At 37.8% G+C, this 12,934-nt stretch overlaps 1 protein-coding gene across 2 annotated transcripts in view; it reads right to left on the bottom strand.

Moving 5' to 3' along the window:
- ptprn2 (protein tyrosine phosphatase receptor type N2) overlaps nucleotides 1-12,934 on the bottom strand; it is a 197,869-nt gene that overhangs the window by 131,318 nt on the left and 53,617 nt on the right. Inside the window, exons 5-9 of one of the 2 annotated variants that reach the window (XM_038297864.1) lie at nucleotides 10,999-11,446; nucleotides 8,870-9,154; nucleotides 8,572-8,612; nucleotides 7,749-8,173; nucleotides 2,210-2,296 (exon numbers count right to left, since the gene is read on the bottom strand). In XM_038297864.1, coding sequence (XP_038153792.1) covers nucleotides 2,210-2,296; nucleotides 7,749-8,173; nucleotides 8,572-8,612; nucleotides 8,870-9,154; nucleotides 10,999-11,446 — 1,286 coding nt within the window. The remainder of the gene's footprint in view (nucleotides 1-2,209; nucleotides 2,297-7,748; nucleotides 8,174-8,571; nucleotides 8,613-8,869; nucleotides 9,155-10,998; nucleotides 11,447-12,934) is intronic. The other variant, XM_038297865.1, reaches the window with a different exon arrangement.

Genomic DNA, 12,934 nt, shown 5'->3' with positions numbered 1-12,934 from the left:
TTGGCAGGGACATGTCCAGACATGACTATGGTGGTTAGCTTCTGTGTAACATGCCCTATGAATTATTTCTGTTATCAGATGATTGTTTTCTATTGGTATCTCAGACAGGAAATGAAGACGCATGAGAATGCACTCCAAATTTAAAGCACCACTTTAAAGAGGTGCTCTGTTTTCACCTCGCAATCTATAGCCCAACAACACAAAATTACCACTTCAGAATAGATTGAAATACCCAACTAATGTCCTCGTTTCCTCAGCTGTAGAGGTGTTGACAAGACAGATAAAGAATACTAGAAGATATAAACAGATTCTATTTTATTTTAGATAATCTAATAATCTTTGATTATCTTTGATTATTCTACCATATTCTGTTAAAATAACAAGCTGCTGTCATTTTGCACATCTATTTTTCAAATATCCATTACTGTAAAAATGTCCATATCTGTATATTGGTTATTTAATTCTCCAGGTGCACAGTATTTATTTGTTAAAACACTTTACAGTACAGTATTTCATTAGTTTATTTACTAACTCTTCACTATTATGTTATTTGTATACACTTATAATCTTTTTTGTCTTTTTATCTTTTTTGTTAACACTAGAATTTTCCCATTGTGGGACAATAAAGGGATTTTCTATTCTATTATATGTTTGAATATTTATTTTACATAAGAACATTTTGTTTGCTTATAAATACACATCAGAGAACTCTGGTAATAGTGTTCAAGCAATGTATCATTGGGATACATAGAGGACAATACTGCTGTTTTAAATGGTTGTCTAGAACTTTCTCTGTAAAAATTGCATATTTTTCCAGTATATGACCTAATCTTTTCAAAACCAAAAAAACAAAATAAAAACATGCTTGCTAAAGTAAGCTGGAGATTATAAACTGTCTTTAGCATACGGAGCCGGGGAAGCAGGGATACAATACACAGCATAACAGTATTTATATCTGAAAGACATATTTAACCCACATGGATTTCTGATTTTACATAGTTTGTCAATTTAGAGCAGATCCTGAAGAACAATTTCCTTCGATCTAGAATAGAAAGAGATAACTTCTCCAGAATGTAAATGTCCTGAGCCAGTCCTCAACTGTAGGTGCTTCAGTCTTAAACCTATTCTAGCGATTGTCTTAAAATACCCGCTTTTATCTGCATTCCATTCTTGAGACATAATTCAAACTGGCTATTAGTTTAAGATATTCTGCTTTGACATAAATGAAACTAAATGGTTCCCTCAAATTTAAGTGAGAAGTTCACCACTGAGCTGACTGAATGAACGTCAATAATCCCTCAGACCTTTCATCGGCATAAAACAAACCCAACATTTATCGTAGCTTATGACAGAAGTTGATCCCAAATGACAAGAGTAATACCAAAATTAACAAAAATGCTTCCAGGAATATTACACATCCTGTTGGTTTGGCTCAGGAAAAAAAAGTGGAGGTAGAGATCTGAATGCCTCTGCAGCTGGCATTGATGTTAAGGTCAGTGTGTTTTTATTTAGGAGGAATTATGCAAGCCAGAGTATTCTGCATCTTGTGTTGGAGTGTTTTGGCACGGAAACTGCAGTCCTCTGGCTTTGTTGTTTTCATCCTGCAGGTGTTATTGAGCCACACAGACTTCACTTCTTCCTGCGTGAGCATTTCAAAAGGCCCGTCAGATCTCAGACAAACACATCTCCTCTGCCTCCTACACGGTCTGACACAGGGCGCTCACAAGAACCATGTTAAAAACACAAATCAGTACGGGTTCAAGGACAGTTCGCTCGCTCATTAATACATCAGCCACCTTTTGATGGAGTCCTTTTCTCTGTATCCACTACTACTTCCATGTCCCTCTATTTGTTTTTAACTTATAATCGTTTGACAGCTGCACTGCTATTTTTTGACAAGAGGTGCTGTGCAGAGTCATGGTGCTGTTTTGAATACAGAAAAGACATCATTGTGGGTCTGGAGGTAAATAGGTCTAATTTCTCTCACTGTATGGCAAAAAAAAAAAAGCAACCCAGAAGGTCAAAAAAAAAAAAACACCCACAAACTTTTCTGTTTTGTATCAACAATTCTTTCAGGAACTGAGGAGCCTTCATCCTGTTTTTTTTTCTAAGCTCAAAGACTCCTATAAAAATTGCTTCAACCACTTAAATGTGAATAATAATCTTTTAATATGTGTAATCTGTGTGGTAAACCAATGTTTGTACATACGAGAGCTGTGTGAGGTCGGCAGCGTGGAGGTTCAGCCTTTGGGTCAGCCGCTCCATCAGGTCAGAGGCCCGGTCATTTGTGAGGGAGCTAAAAGAGACACCCAAATATTGTTAAAATGCATTTTTATTGATTTTTGTTTTTCTTCCAGGAAGATGCTGGAACATTTTATTCATGTAAAGAGGTCCTTGCACACACAAGCAAAAATGCATACTTGTCTGCAAAAAGATAAAAAAAAAAAAAAAAAAGAAGAGCACATTGCAGACAATCACAAATAAAAACACACACACACAAAAGCATTGCGTCGAGGGAAAAGGGATCAGCTGCCTCTCCAGGCTTTCTAAATCACCTGCTTTTTTCCAGCAATGAAACAAACAATAAGGTGCAAATGGAACCTGCATGAGGTGTAATGGCTGCATCATACAGACGCTCCTTTCTCTCCCTCTTCCTTCCCTCATCTTTCCCTTTCCTTTTGCACTGACATTTTTGCCAATCGTGCACACTCTGCTCCCTCAAAAAATATAGCACAGGACTCAAACACATGGGAGGCATGCACGCGCCTTCACGTTGAGATGAGAATAATAAGGTGCAAATGGAATGGAGGTGAAGTGTAATGGTGGTCTGATAAAGCCATGCTTCATCTCAGCTCAGTCCGTGGCTGTTTTCTCACTCGGAGGAAATAGACCAAACAAAGGCAATCTGCTGGACGGCTCGCTTCGTACACGGGAAATGAGGGGCGTATCCTCACAAGCTCTATCAGAAAAGCTACTCTTTTCTTCTGACGGCTTAACCAGGAATCTCTGGGGTTCGCTGGCAGGTGACTACAAGGTGACTTCCAGCAAGAGGTCATGGATTATGGTGAGGCATTCTTTAAATTGTGTCTCTGTTTCATATGATGGGAAAATGTGAAATAAACAGTAAAACAATTTCATGGAGGCCTGGGCATTGAGTGCAAGATCAGTCACTGCACAAAAATCTGTCCCCTCCCTTAAACTCTTTCACATTTTTTCCCACTGGAGCCACAAACGTCCAAGTATTGTATTCACATTTTAGAAGAAAGACTAACATAAAGTAGCATGGTATGCAGTTAAGTTCAATTATCTATACCTGTATATTTGTATAAGCAATATTTCCTGCAGACTAAACTACAAGTATATGAACTCTACAAACTTTGCACATTTAGAAACTGAAACTATTTGGACTTTGACTGGACCATTCCATTACATGGATATGCTATGATATTAACACTGCCAGCTCTGACTGTGTAGCCCTGCCTGGAGATTGTTTTTTCTGAGTTCCTTGCAACCTCAATGAGGTTTTCTTCAAGGATTTACCCATTTTTAGCCAAACGCATTTATAATTGTGCTGAAATAGAATCTCGCAATGACCTAATCCCTCAGTTGTGTTTCATTTGGGAGAAGGTATGTGAGCGATGATTTATCAAATCAAATCAGGCGGTAGTGTTTTCCACAGTCTGGGAGCAGCGACGGCAAAAGAACGATCGCCCAACTGTTTGAGTCTTGACCTAGGGACCTCTAGCAAAAGCTGACCCGAGGAGCAAAACCTCTGCCACAATTGCGGAAAGTTTAAATCTCAAACAAGTAGGAGGGGGCAAAGCCATGAATGGTGTTAAAAACAAACAGCAGAAGTTTAAAATCAATTCTAAAACGGACTGGAATTTATAATTGATTTATAAGTCGACTTCACAACTATATGCTGCTTTTTCTTTGTTATATGAAATATCTAAGGTATTCATGTAATATGAGAAAAACTGAAAAAAGTGTATAAAGTGTACAAAGGGTATAAATACTTTTGCAAACAACTGTATGTTGTGCATCCCTCGGTGTGTCAGATAATACCCATACAGTTTTTGTTTGGTCTGTGTTTGCACCACAGCAGCCCTTTATAGGGTTTATTTACAGTAAACTGTGCCTACAGTAGGTGGCAGATATTCTGTGCACTTAAAAGAGTGCAAAGTTCTTTCTTCTGCAATTTTTGAGGAGTTTTAGAAGTTAAAGCTCCGGCAAAGCAATTCTAGACACATCCCTAACCCTCTGCAGTAATTCGAGCAACTGGAGAGCTTCAGGAGTGACTTGGTTGTTGATGCTAGCACTTTTCCCCCTTGGGGTTTTCTTTCTCATTCTCATGAATCCATACCTTTCCCATCCCCCCTTCTCCAGTACCTCCACACATATCACCCTAATGCCTTCTCCTTCTGCATCACACCACCTACCCTCTTTCTACAACCGGCACAATGTCAAGCTGTTGGATAAGCATGTCTGTGTGGCCTCACTGCAGGGTTTGAAGAAGGGCATAACAACTGTGCGATCATGACATCTGCAGCAAATTCAGGGACACCTGTGTCCACTGTTGGCGGACTGCGGAGGAAGAAGGAAGTGAAGATTTTTCACTTAGAAGGTGACCTGTTTCTTTCCCAATATTCTGCAAGTTAATCTGCTCCTTCTATTCATATGGTATACAGCAAAAACAAATGGACTCGTAGTGGACCTTTACAAGGCTGGATACGTTGATCAGGTGAAGGACAACCCACTGACACTGGACTTGATAACACCATAAAGGGATTTGAGAGAGTGCCAGGGGCAAAGACAGAGTCGATAGAAACTTATCTCTGTCGGGAAGGAGTCGAGCCAGAGGTAAGAGAGAAGGAGAGGCAGAAACTTGGCTCCCCTTCCCAACAAAGTATCATCATTAAGGCTGTAATGCTGCACAGTAATGCTCTGGCGCTGAGGGATTTATCATCTCTGCTATTGTAATCAGTTACAGCACACACAATAGAGTCCAACCCACAGCATCCCTTTCTATAAAGATCGGAATATGTAGGTGGGTTGACAGAAACTGAGCTTTTTCAGGCTATGTACTGTAGGTGAACGAAGCAGACATGTCTGCTGCTGAATGAGTGTTCTTGAAGTCCATTAGTACTCCAGAAACAAAACATCACTGCACGAAGAAGGATTCTACTATAGAGTCAAACCAGGTAGTATATGGAGTAGGGAATAGAGGTGATGGTGCTGTTTTTTTTTTTTTTTTATTCTTTCATTTTACATAATAGCTGATTTAATTTGTAAGTAGAGCAACAAAGAGTCGGGAGAAAATGTGTTTTAGTCAAACCGTATACACTGTGCAATTTTTTCAATCGTTGTACGCAACCACTGCTCACACTGCACAACAAAACCACAGGGTTTAGCCGAACAGTGTGAGTTCACAGCTCACGATTTATGTTCAGCCCAACGCTCTGATGCGATCTAGCTTCTCACACTGTACGACTAAAAACCACATCAGACTTAGCTCCGCAGTGAGATGGAGCTGCTCTGACTCGTCTATCCTGAAGCCAAACAACTAGAAGGGGAATATTAAACTCACAAGAGTAAAATGTGCTGCCTTGGCAATCTGTGCAAGTTTGTGCTGAAAGCCCTAAGCCCTGAAAGCCCCTACATGGCTTAGCAAACGTGGCTCCTACAGTCTTTCAATTTTACAGAAAGAACTCCATTTCACTCATTGCATCCCCGCCATGGTTCTGTGTTTACATCTGAGATGAAGAAGAAAAAGAGGAAGCCTTGTTTACGCATGCCCACTGAGAGATTTGCCCATGACGGTTCGGGACCTCACAATTCCTGATTGGGAGGTGGTTGTGAGAGGCTGATCATCCCTCGTAACCCCCTGTACACTACACAACGCACCATCAGGCTGAAAGTCGGCCCGATCAAAAAATTCTCGCACGACTTGAAAATTCGCCTTAAATGATTCTAGTTTATCGAAAATACATTTATTTTTCATGCAAGATGTACATTTATGCCTATTTTATTACTCTAACCTCTGAAATTACTATAGCACTCAGTGTAAAGAGTAATTATTTCTTGACATTTTCATGGATCAGTAACAGTTTTGTAAAATAATATAAAATGTATAAATAAAATTAGACAAAAAACAGAACATGGGATTAGTTCCCAATTTTGTTTAATTTACCACAAACTTGTCCAGCAACAAATAACAACAGGGAAGCAACAAATAACTGGCAAAACCAGTAATCCAACTATGAACTTAAGACAATAAAGCCTATTTTACCCGAGATTAGGAAAGCTCTGGAACATAGAGGAAAACAATCTATGTAAAAACGGTGGAATTGGGCTTTCCATTCAGTACAGTGGAGTGAAGTAGTTCTCCAAATGTTTTAAAAACACAAAATAAAGTTTCATATGGAAGGGATGATGCCAGGATATCAAGGATTGCAATGAGCTTTTAAAGGTGGACAAGCCATTGTGTCCAGATGCCAAGGCTACAAGTTCTTCTCACCTACAAGGATTGTTGGTATTATAATGCTCTTGGCTGCACACCATAGTAGCTTTGGCTGCAACAACAGCAAAAAAATAATAATTTTGGAAGCTGCAATGAAGAGTTTACACTCTACATCCCAACACTGAGCAACACTGAGCCTCTTGGCATGGATAGAAATCAGTACTGCTGTCCCCACTAGAATAGGGCTTGAGGAAGTTTTTATCTTGAGTTATTTTTCCAGCTGGCAAGAAGTGCTTTAGCTAGAATAGGAGCCCATAAGAAACCTCTAGGTTCAATATTAACTTGACAGTAATTGCAGTCAGATTGATTTTTAAAAAAACAACGCATTCTGATTTCAGAGAGTAAGTAATCAATTCAGTGATTAACCAAGAAACATATACTTTTTACGATTATCACATACTGCTCTTATGTACATACTAAGAACTGCCCCAAATTAAAATCATTCTTTAAAAGTGCATGTCTGACCCTCACCTTTCATATACAAATTGGTTAGATTTTAAATAATGTTGCATCAGTTCAGTCTCCATTACTGAAACAAGGCTTTTTACACATTGGTTTGGTCCATGTGATGTCAAAGGATTATGATGGCAGTGGAGCCTTTAGAGTGATCTGATATTGTTTAGTAACAGTCTGGTTAAACAGGCACTCTTAGTAAGCTAATAAAAACATACAAATGTGTATAAAAAAGCATCTATAATGCCATGAAGAACCAAAACTTTCTTTAGTTCTGATTCAAAACAAACAAAACAAAAAACATTTCTAAACAACACAAGTTATGATTATGAACCACTAATGATAACTTAGCGAACAGGATCCTTTTGCTCTTTAGCACCAGCAGCCTTGATTCAATGTTTTTCTATTAATTTTGCTAAAGTAAAGGATAACACAAAGCAGATAAAGGAAATGAAGGAATAATCATCGCTTAAAATTGTCCAAGCTTCTCGACTTCCCTATTTTTTACCAGTTCCACAGGATATGCTGTCATTGCCATGTACAAGGAGTGAGTAAAAAAATCAAGCGAAGAACAAGAAAATCTAATATATTGGAAGGAAATAGATTAGTGTTGACTTAAAGCCTTTGTGCATCCCATTATTTTACATTAAACTAGACTTATCAAAGTTCAGTCCAATTTCACACAAACTGATATGGGTCATCTATAAATAGTAGTTTATATTAAATCGCATAAAATTAAGACACTGCATTGTATCTTCTTTACAATGAAACTCACTCTGAGTTGGTGATGATGTAGCCAAAATGTCTGTCCTTCCCTCTGCTGGAAAACTCCTTCAGTCCCACGTGGACCAGCTGGGTTTTAATCTTTACATCCTTTTTCTGAGCCTCCTCTGGCTGTACAACCGTCACGGGTTTCTGATCCCCCTGCATCCACCTCTGGATCTCAGAGTCCACCCTCCCCTCTGGCCCCTCCACTCCGCCACTCAACCGCAGGGTGGACCCTTCCTTTGCTGGGACGGTGACAATCTTCTCTTCTGAGCGGAAGGGGGCAGGAACTTGGCCCTGTTTCGTTATGCTATGGACGCTCTCCAGTCCAACCATTTTTTGGAGAGGAGCACGTGGCCCACTCTTGACCCCTGGAGCATCACCAAAGGGCTCCATGTTGAGGTAGTCTAGCAGCTTGGAAAATATGGCCGTATGCTGTTTTGAAAATGAGAATTTGACATTTATAATCAAGATTATTTCAATTAATCCCCTGGAGATATTTTATGAATTAAACAAAGTCAATCATTAAGATATATAAACTGGTGTTTATATTTTGTATTTTCAACATGGATTAAAAAAGATGGGATGTTTTTTTAAATAAACAATGATAAAGCAGCTATTTAGTGGTTTCACCTTAAATTCAAACTAAAGATCTGCAACAAATAGTGAAGAAAAATCAAAGATTATGCTGAGATCTGTCTCTCAAGTTCCAATAATTCAACTTTTCAAATCCTTACTTTGAAGCGGCAGGTATGAGTAAATAAAACTGAATCGTGGACATCTCATTCCCAAAGAAACCAATTTGTTTTACAGCAAAGTAATTTATAATTCACCTTGTCAGTGGACTCTTTGTCTGCACCGTCTATCCGTTGGCCTGGAAACAAACACACTGTATGTGAGAGGATTGTACAGAAACAGAGGTTCCTCCTTTGTGTTCAGAAGAGAAAAACAAGTTATGACACAAAACTGAAAAGTGAGAAATATACTTGGCAGGATTTTATATGAAGCTTATATGAACAAAGCCTTGCTATAGTATTTATTAGCAAACAATGCTTGGTACCCTGACTTCACTTACACAGCTCTCTAAATGCTGCCCTTCTTTTTCTCTTTTACAGCAGCACAAAAACCCACCTTGTTTTAATTTGAGAGCTCCTTTTGGATTTAGTTCTGGCAATTTAAGATCCTGGTCTTGATTCAGAAGGCTTCCTGATGGTGGTTGCTTGTTAACCCTCATCTCCCCCCTGGAGTTACCAGCTCCAGGTACTGGCCCGGCCCCATCAGTAAGCCTCTCCTCATCCACCTCCTGCAGAGCTCCGGTGATGACCTCAGCCAGCTGGTCCAGGTCTTTCCCCATCAAAGCCTCCATGTTAAGGCTATGGCTCCCCAAGTGGTTCACTGTATTGAGGATGAGATGATCTGGACACACACAAAAAAAGAGAATCAATATAAAAAATAAAGGAAATAAACTGAATATTTCTATATTAAAGTTTGATTGATCATACAAAACATAAGTTAATTTCCTAAAGATTTTCCTGCTAACAACAAAGGATCAAAGCAGTGTCTGCCTGAAATGTATAAATAAATCTTTGGTAAAATTCAGACACAGTAAACGTTCTTTTGAATGCTGCATCTTCACCAGTCACCTTTTTGTAGCTATTAAAAAGCTTCTGGCATTATTTAAACTAGCAGGTTTCCTTGCACAGACTGGGCTTTATAGGTTTAGTGGAGGATGTTTTATTTCCGGGTGGATCATCTAAATAAATGGTCCTCCTAATTATTAGATCCTCCTAAAAATTATCAGTCATTCTGCTATGTTTACATACGTTAGGCTGTCCTACGTAATTGTCCCCATTTTCTGGTGGTAAGTCTGACAGTGGAAAAATTGCAAATCTTCTTTTGGAAGGTAAGCTTGTATGAGTGATGCAAAGAAGCAACTTTTAAACAGCGTGCATGAGGAAAAATGGGCTTATGCATGCTGTCACATTGGCCAGATAGCAGTAGGAGTTAGTTTAGCTTGACAGACCGTTAGCACTATGTTGCTATGGTTAGTTTCTCAATTTAGTTAGTGTTGGTCAGGGTGATTGCAGAAGCTTATTAGTCTTATTTCATACTTTTAAACTAGTTTGGATTGGATATTTGGTGGAAAATCTTGTCATGTCTTGGCATTATGCATCTGATTCAGACTATAAACAAGAGAGGAAAGGATATTAATCAGCATGATCAGGCAAAACAAATGCATAAAACACAAAGGAACACCAGTAATATTGCCTACAGAGAAGCCAACATAGAGAGGTCTTTTTTTTTTTTTTTATCAATGCCTCTAAAAACAATAAAAAGAAAATGTCAGATGCACACACTGAAAACACGTGTCTTCTGTAGAAATGTTTGTGGTCAGAGATTTTGTAACACACATTTCCTTTTTCACACCCCCCAGAAGTATGTTTGGAGTAGTCAATGTGAATCGTATGTCTACTTTCAAGAAGAATCATGATGATCATTTATTTCATCACAAGTGTAGGTTGTGCATTGTACAAGCGGAATCAAATGATACAAAGACAGAATCTATATAGCCCCTTTTAGTCATACACCCTTTAAGTGCTTGACACGAATGGGAAAACATTTATACACCGTGGACATGCAGCTAAATAGTCACCTTTTGATCCAAACTAGAAGATAATCAGTTCAGGTACACATACATGAATCTTTTAGAATAGCCTGGATTTCAACGGCATTCTACATCCTTTGAAAGTACATATAAACTGGAACTTTGCCATAAAAACAGACAAATATCTCAAAAGTGTTTTGAAAAGAAATTTTTTTGGTTGTTTCTTTTTTTATGTCAGGAAACTGGGTCATGGCCACATAAACGTGGTTTCCCTGCAATCTGCTAAGGATGACTTAAACAAATATTTATAAAATAAATATGCATGATTCTGATCTGGGGTGTACAGTATTTCAGAAAATCTGCAAAATTCAAACTAAAACACAATATTCATGCTTTAATAAATGCACTAAAATAGTAACATATAATCAAACCTATAATTCAAACCTGGATTAAAAATGGGTGTAAAATGTTATTAATGGACCAAATTTGGTGTAATGTTCATCAAGATTTATAAATTTTTAGAGTGTACACATTTCTAATAAGGGCTTCAATTGTTTTGAATGAATCAAAAACAGTGAACAAGCAAATATGAATGATAATCTAAAACTAAAAAAGAAAAATCTGTATACAAACACTGCAAAACAGCTGCACCTACCATCCATGACGCTATGAGGGCTTTTTGAAAGGAGCTGATTTGAGCCAGCCTTGAAGAGCAGTCTGTCAAGATTAGGCTTTGCAGGGTTGGAGCCAAAAGCAATCTGTGGGTCTGCACGATTGCTCTGAGCAGGCTGCAGGTAGCTGAGGTAGTGGAGTTTCCCCTTTGGCCATACAGGCTCTCCACCAGTAAAGCCCTGCTGAGTACCGGATGCCCCTGGAAGAAGCTGCTGCACATGGTTGGAGAGGAGCTTACTCCTGTCAGGTTCATGGCTTGAGTAGCCTGTACTGAGCTTGGGGTGTCTGCCATCTCCACTCTTGGTAATGACTTTGGTGACTGGAGGTTGGCCAGCTCCTTTCTGGAGGCTGTAGATTGTGGTCTCCTTCCAGCCTTGATTTGGCTTTAGCTGGCTGGTCTTTTTCGGGGCATCAGGTGTGATATCTTGATTCTGCAACACATTTGAGAAGTTTTAACAATGTTTTTGATAAATCTATTGGATGTATTGTCAAAATGTTTATTTGAAAATCTGACGGTGTAAATAACACAAGTAATATCCTTATCTGATGCAAAGTTTTCAGTCCATAGCTATCTAATCTATTTCTTGAATTTAGTTTTAGTGACCATCTGTAAAACTTTGCTATATTTTTATTTATTTATACTTATTTAAAGCAACAGGAGTATGTTGGCTTTTGTGTAACAAGCTGCGAGAGACAGTGTGTTTTAATATCACATTTGTCATTGTTCTGAGTTTTGAAGGCTTTACAAATTTTAATGTTTAATTATCATTACCACAAACACAAGGACGTTCTTCAAGTTTCTTGAGTTTATAACAACATTGTATTAATTTTTTTAGGGTGATACTTGTTTGCTAATAGCATCTTACTAAGGTAAGGTTTTAAGCTTTAGCATTAGGAGCTGCAGAGCTATACAATAGTTCATTTTCACATACTGTAGGCTGATATTTTGACCTTTTTCCTGAAGTGCTTAACTGGCTGAACTTTAAGATGACAAGCTAAGACTTTTCCCCTTCACTTGGGGTGGTAAAGTGAAAATATTTGTGACTTGTTACCAATTTAAGGTTTTGCTTTTTAACCTTTTGCATAACATGCAAAAGGGATAAATAATATAAGTAGTAGTTTACCTAGGGTGACCACAGTGAGATTAGCAAAAGCAAAAAAATTAAATAAAAAAAACACAAATTCTGGTCTTAATATTTTTTCATGAAATTTGACTAGTTGAAGAACAGTTATGGTTTTAACATATTATGAGTTTGCATTCTCTGTGTTTAGAAAGAATAGTTTAAAAAAGCAAACTATTCAGATACGCTATGACATGACAACTATAAAAATGACTCTTCTGTTTTGGAAAATTAATCCGTAGTAATAGTATCTAATTGTTTTAAGAAATACTTGAAAGGTTAAAAAAAATGTTGTACAATTATAAAAATAATTATTCAACTTTTTCAGTTTATTAATAAAAACTGTCAGTGTCACAAATATTTTATCAAACAAAAATGTGTGTGATCCAGTCTTTAGCTTTCTTATAGTAAATATTAAAGCATTAAAGCCGTGATTGGTTGAATTGAGTTGGTGTGATAAGTTAAATGTATTCACAGGAAATTGTGCTAATAAAATCCAAATATTTAGATATTTAGACATGTATAGGTGACAAAAAGTTATTTGGTTGCCCTCATGTTACCACAAAAAGCCAAGATCATTGTCCTTAGTATTAAACTGTAAAGTGATTTCTACTATTCTGGGCTGATAGATAAAGGATATAGAGAGCAGTTCACTTTGTGAAGGTAAGATGTTGACTTGTGCTTTACTAATTGTCCCATTTGAAATACTATCAGCGTTATATTTCCATGCAAACCTTTGATTTAAAGTGTCTCTTGATTATATGCTAAATAATTTCAAAATTGAGCTATAATTTATGA

The sequence above is a fragment of the Cyprinodon tularosa genome, unplaced genomic scaffold (assembly GCF_016077235.1).
Source record: "Cyprinodon tularosa strain WSP-4 unplaced genomic scaffold, ASM1607723v1 ctg4, whole genome shotgun sequence".
NCBI classification, from domain to species: domain Eukaryota; kingdom Metazoa; phylum Chordata; class Actinopteri; order Cyprinodontiformes; family Cyprinodontidae; genus Cyprinodon; species Cyprinodon tularosa.
This window is presented reverse-complemented; position numbering and strand designations above follow the sequence as displayed.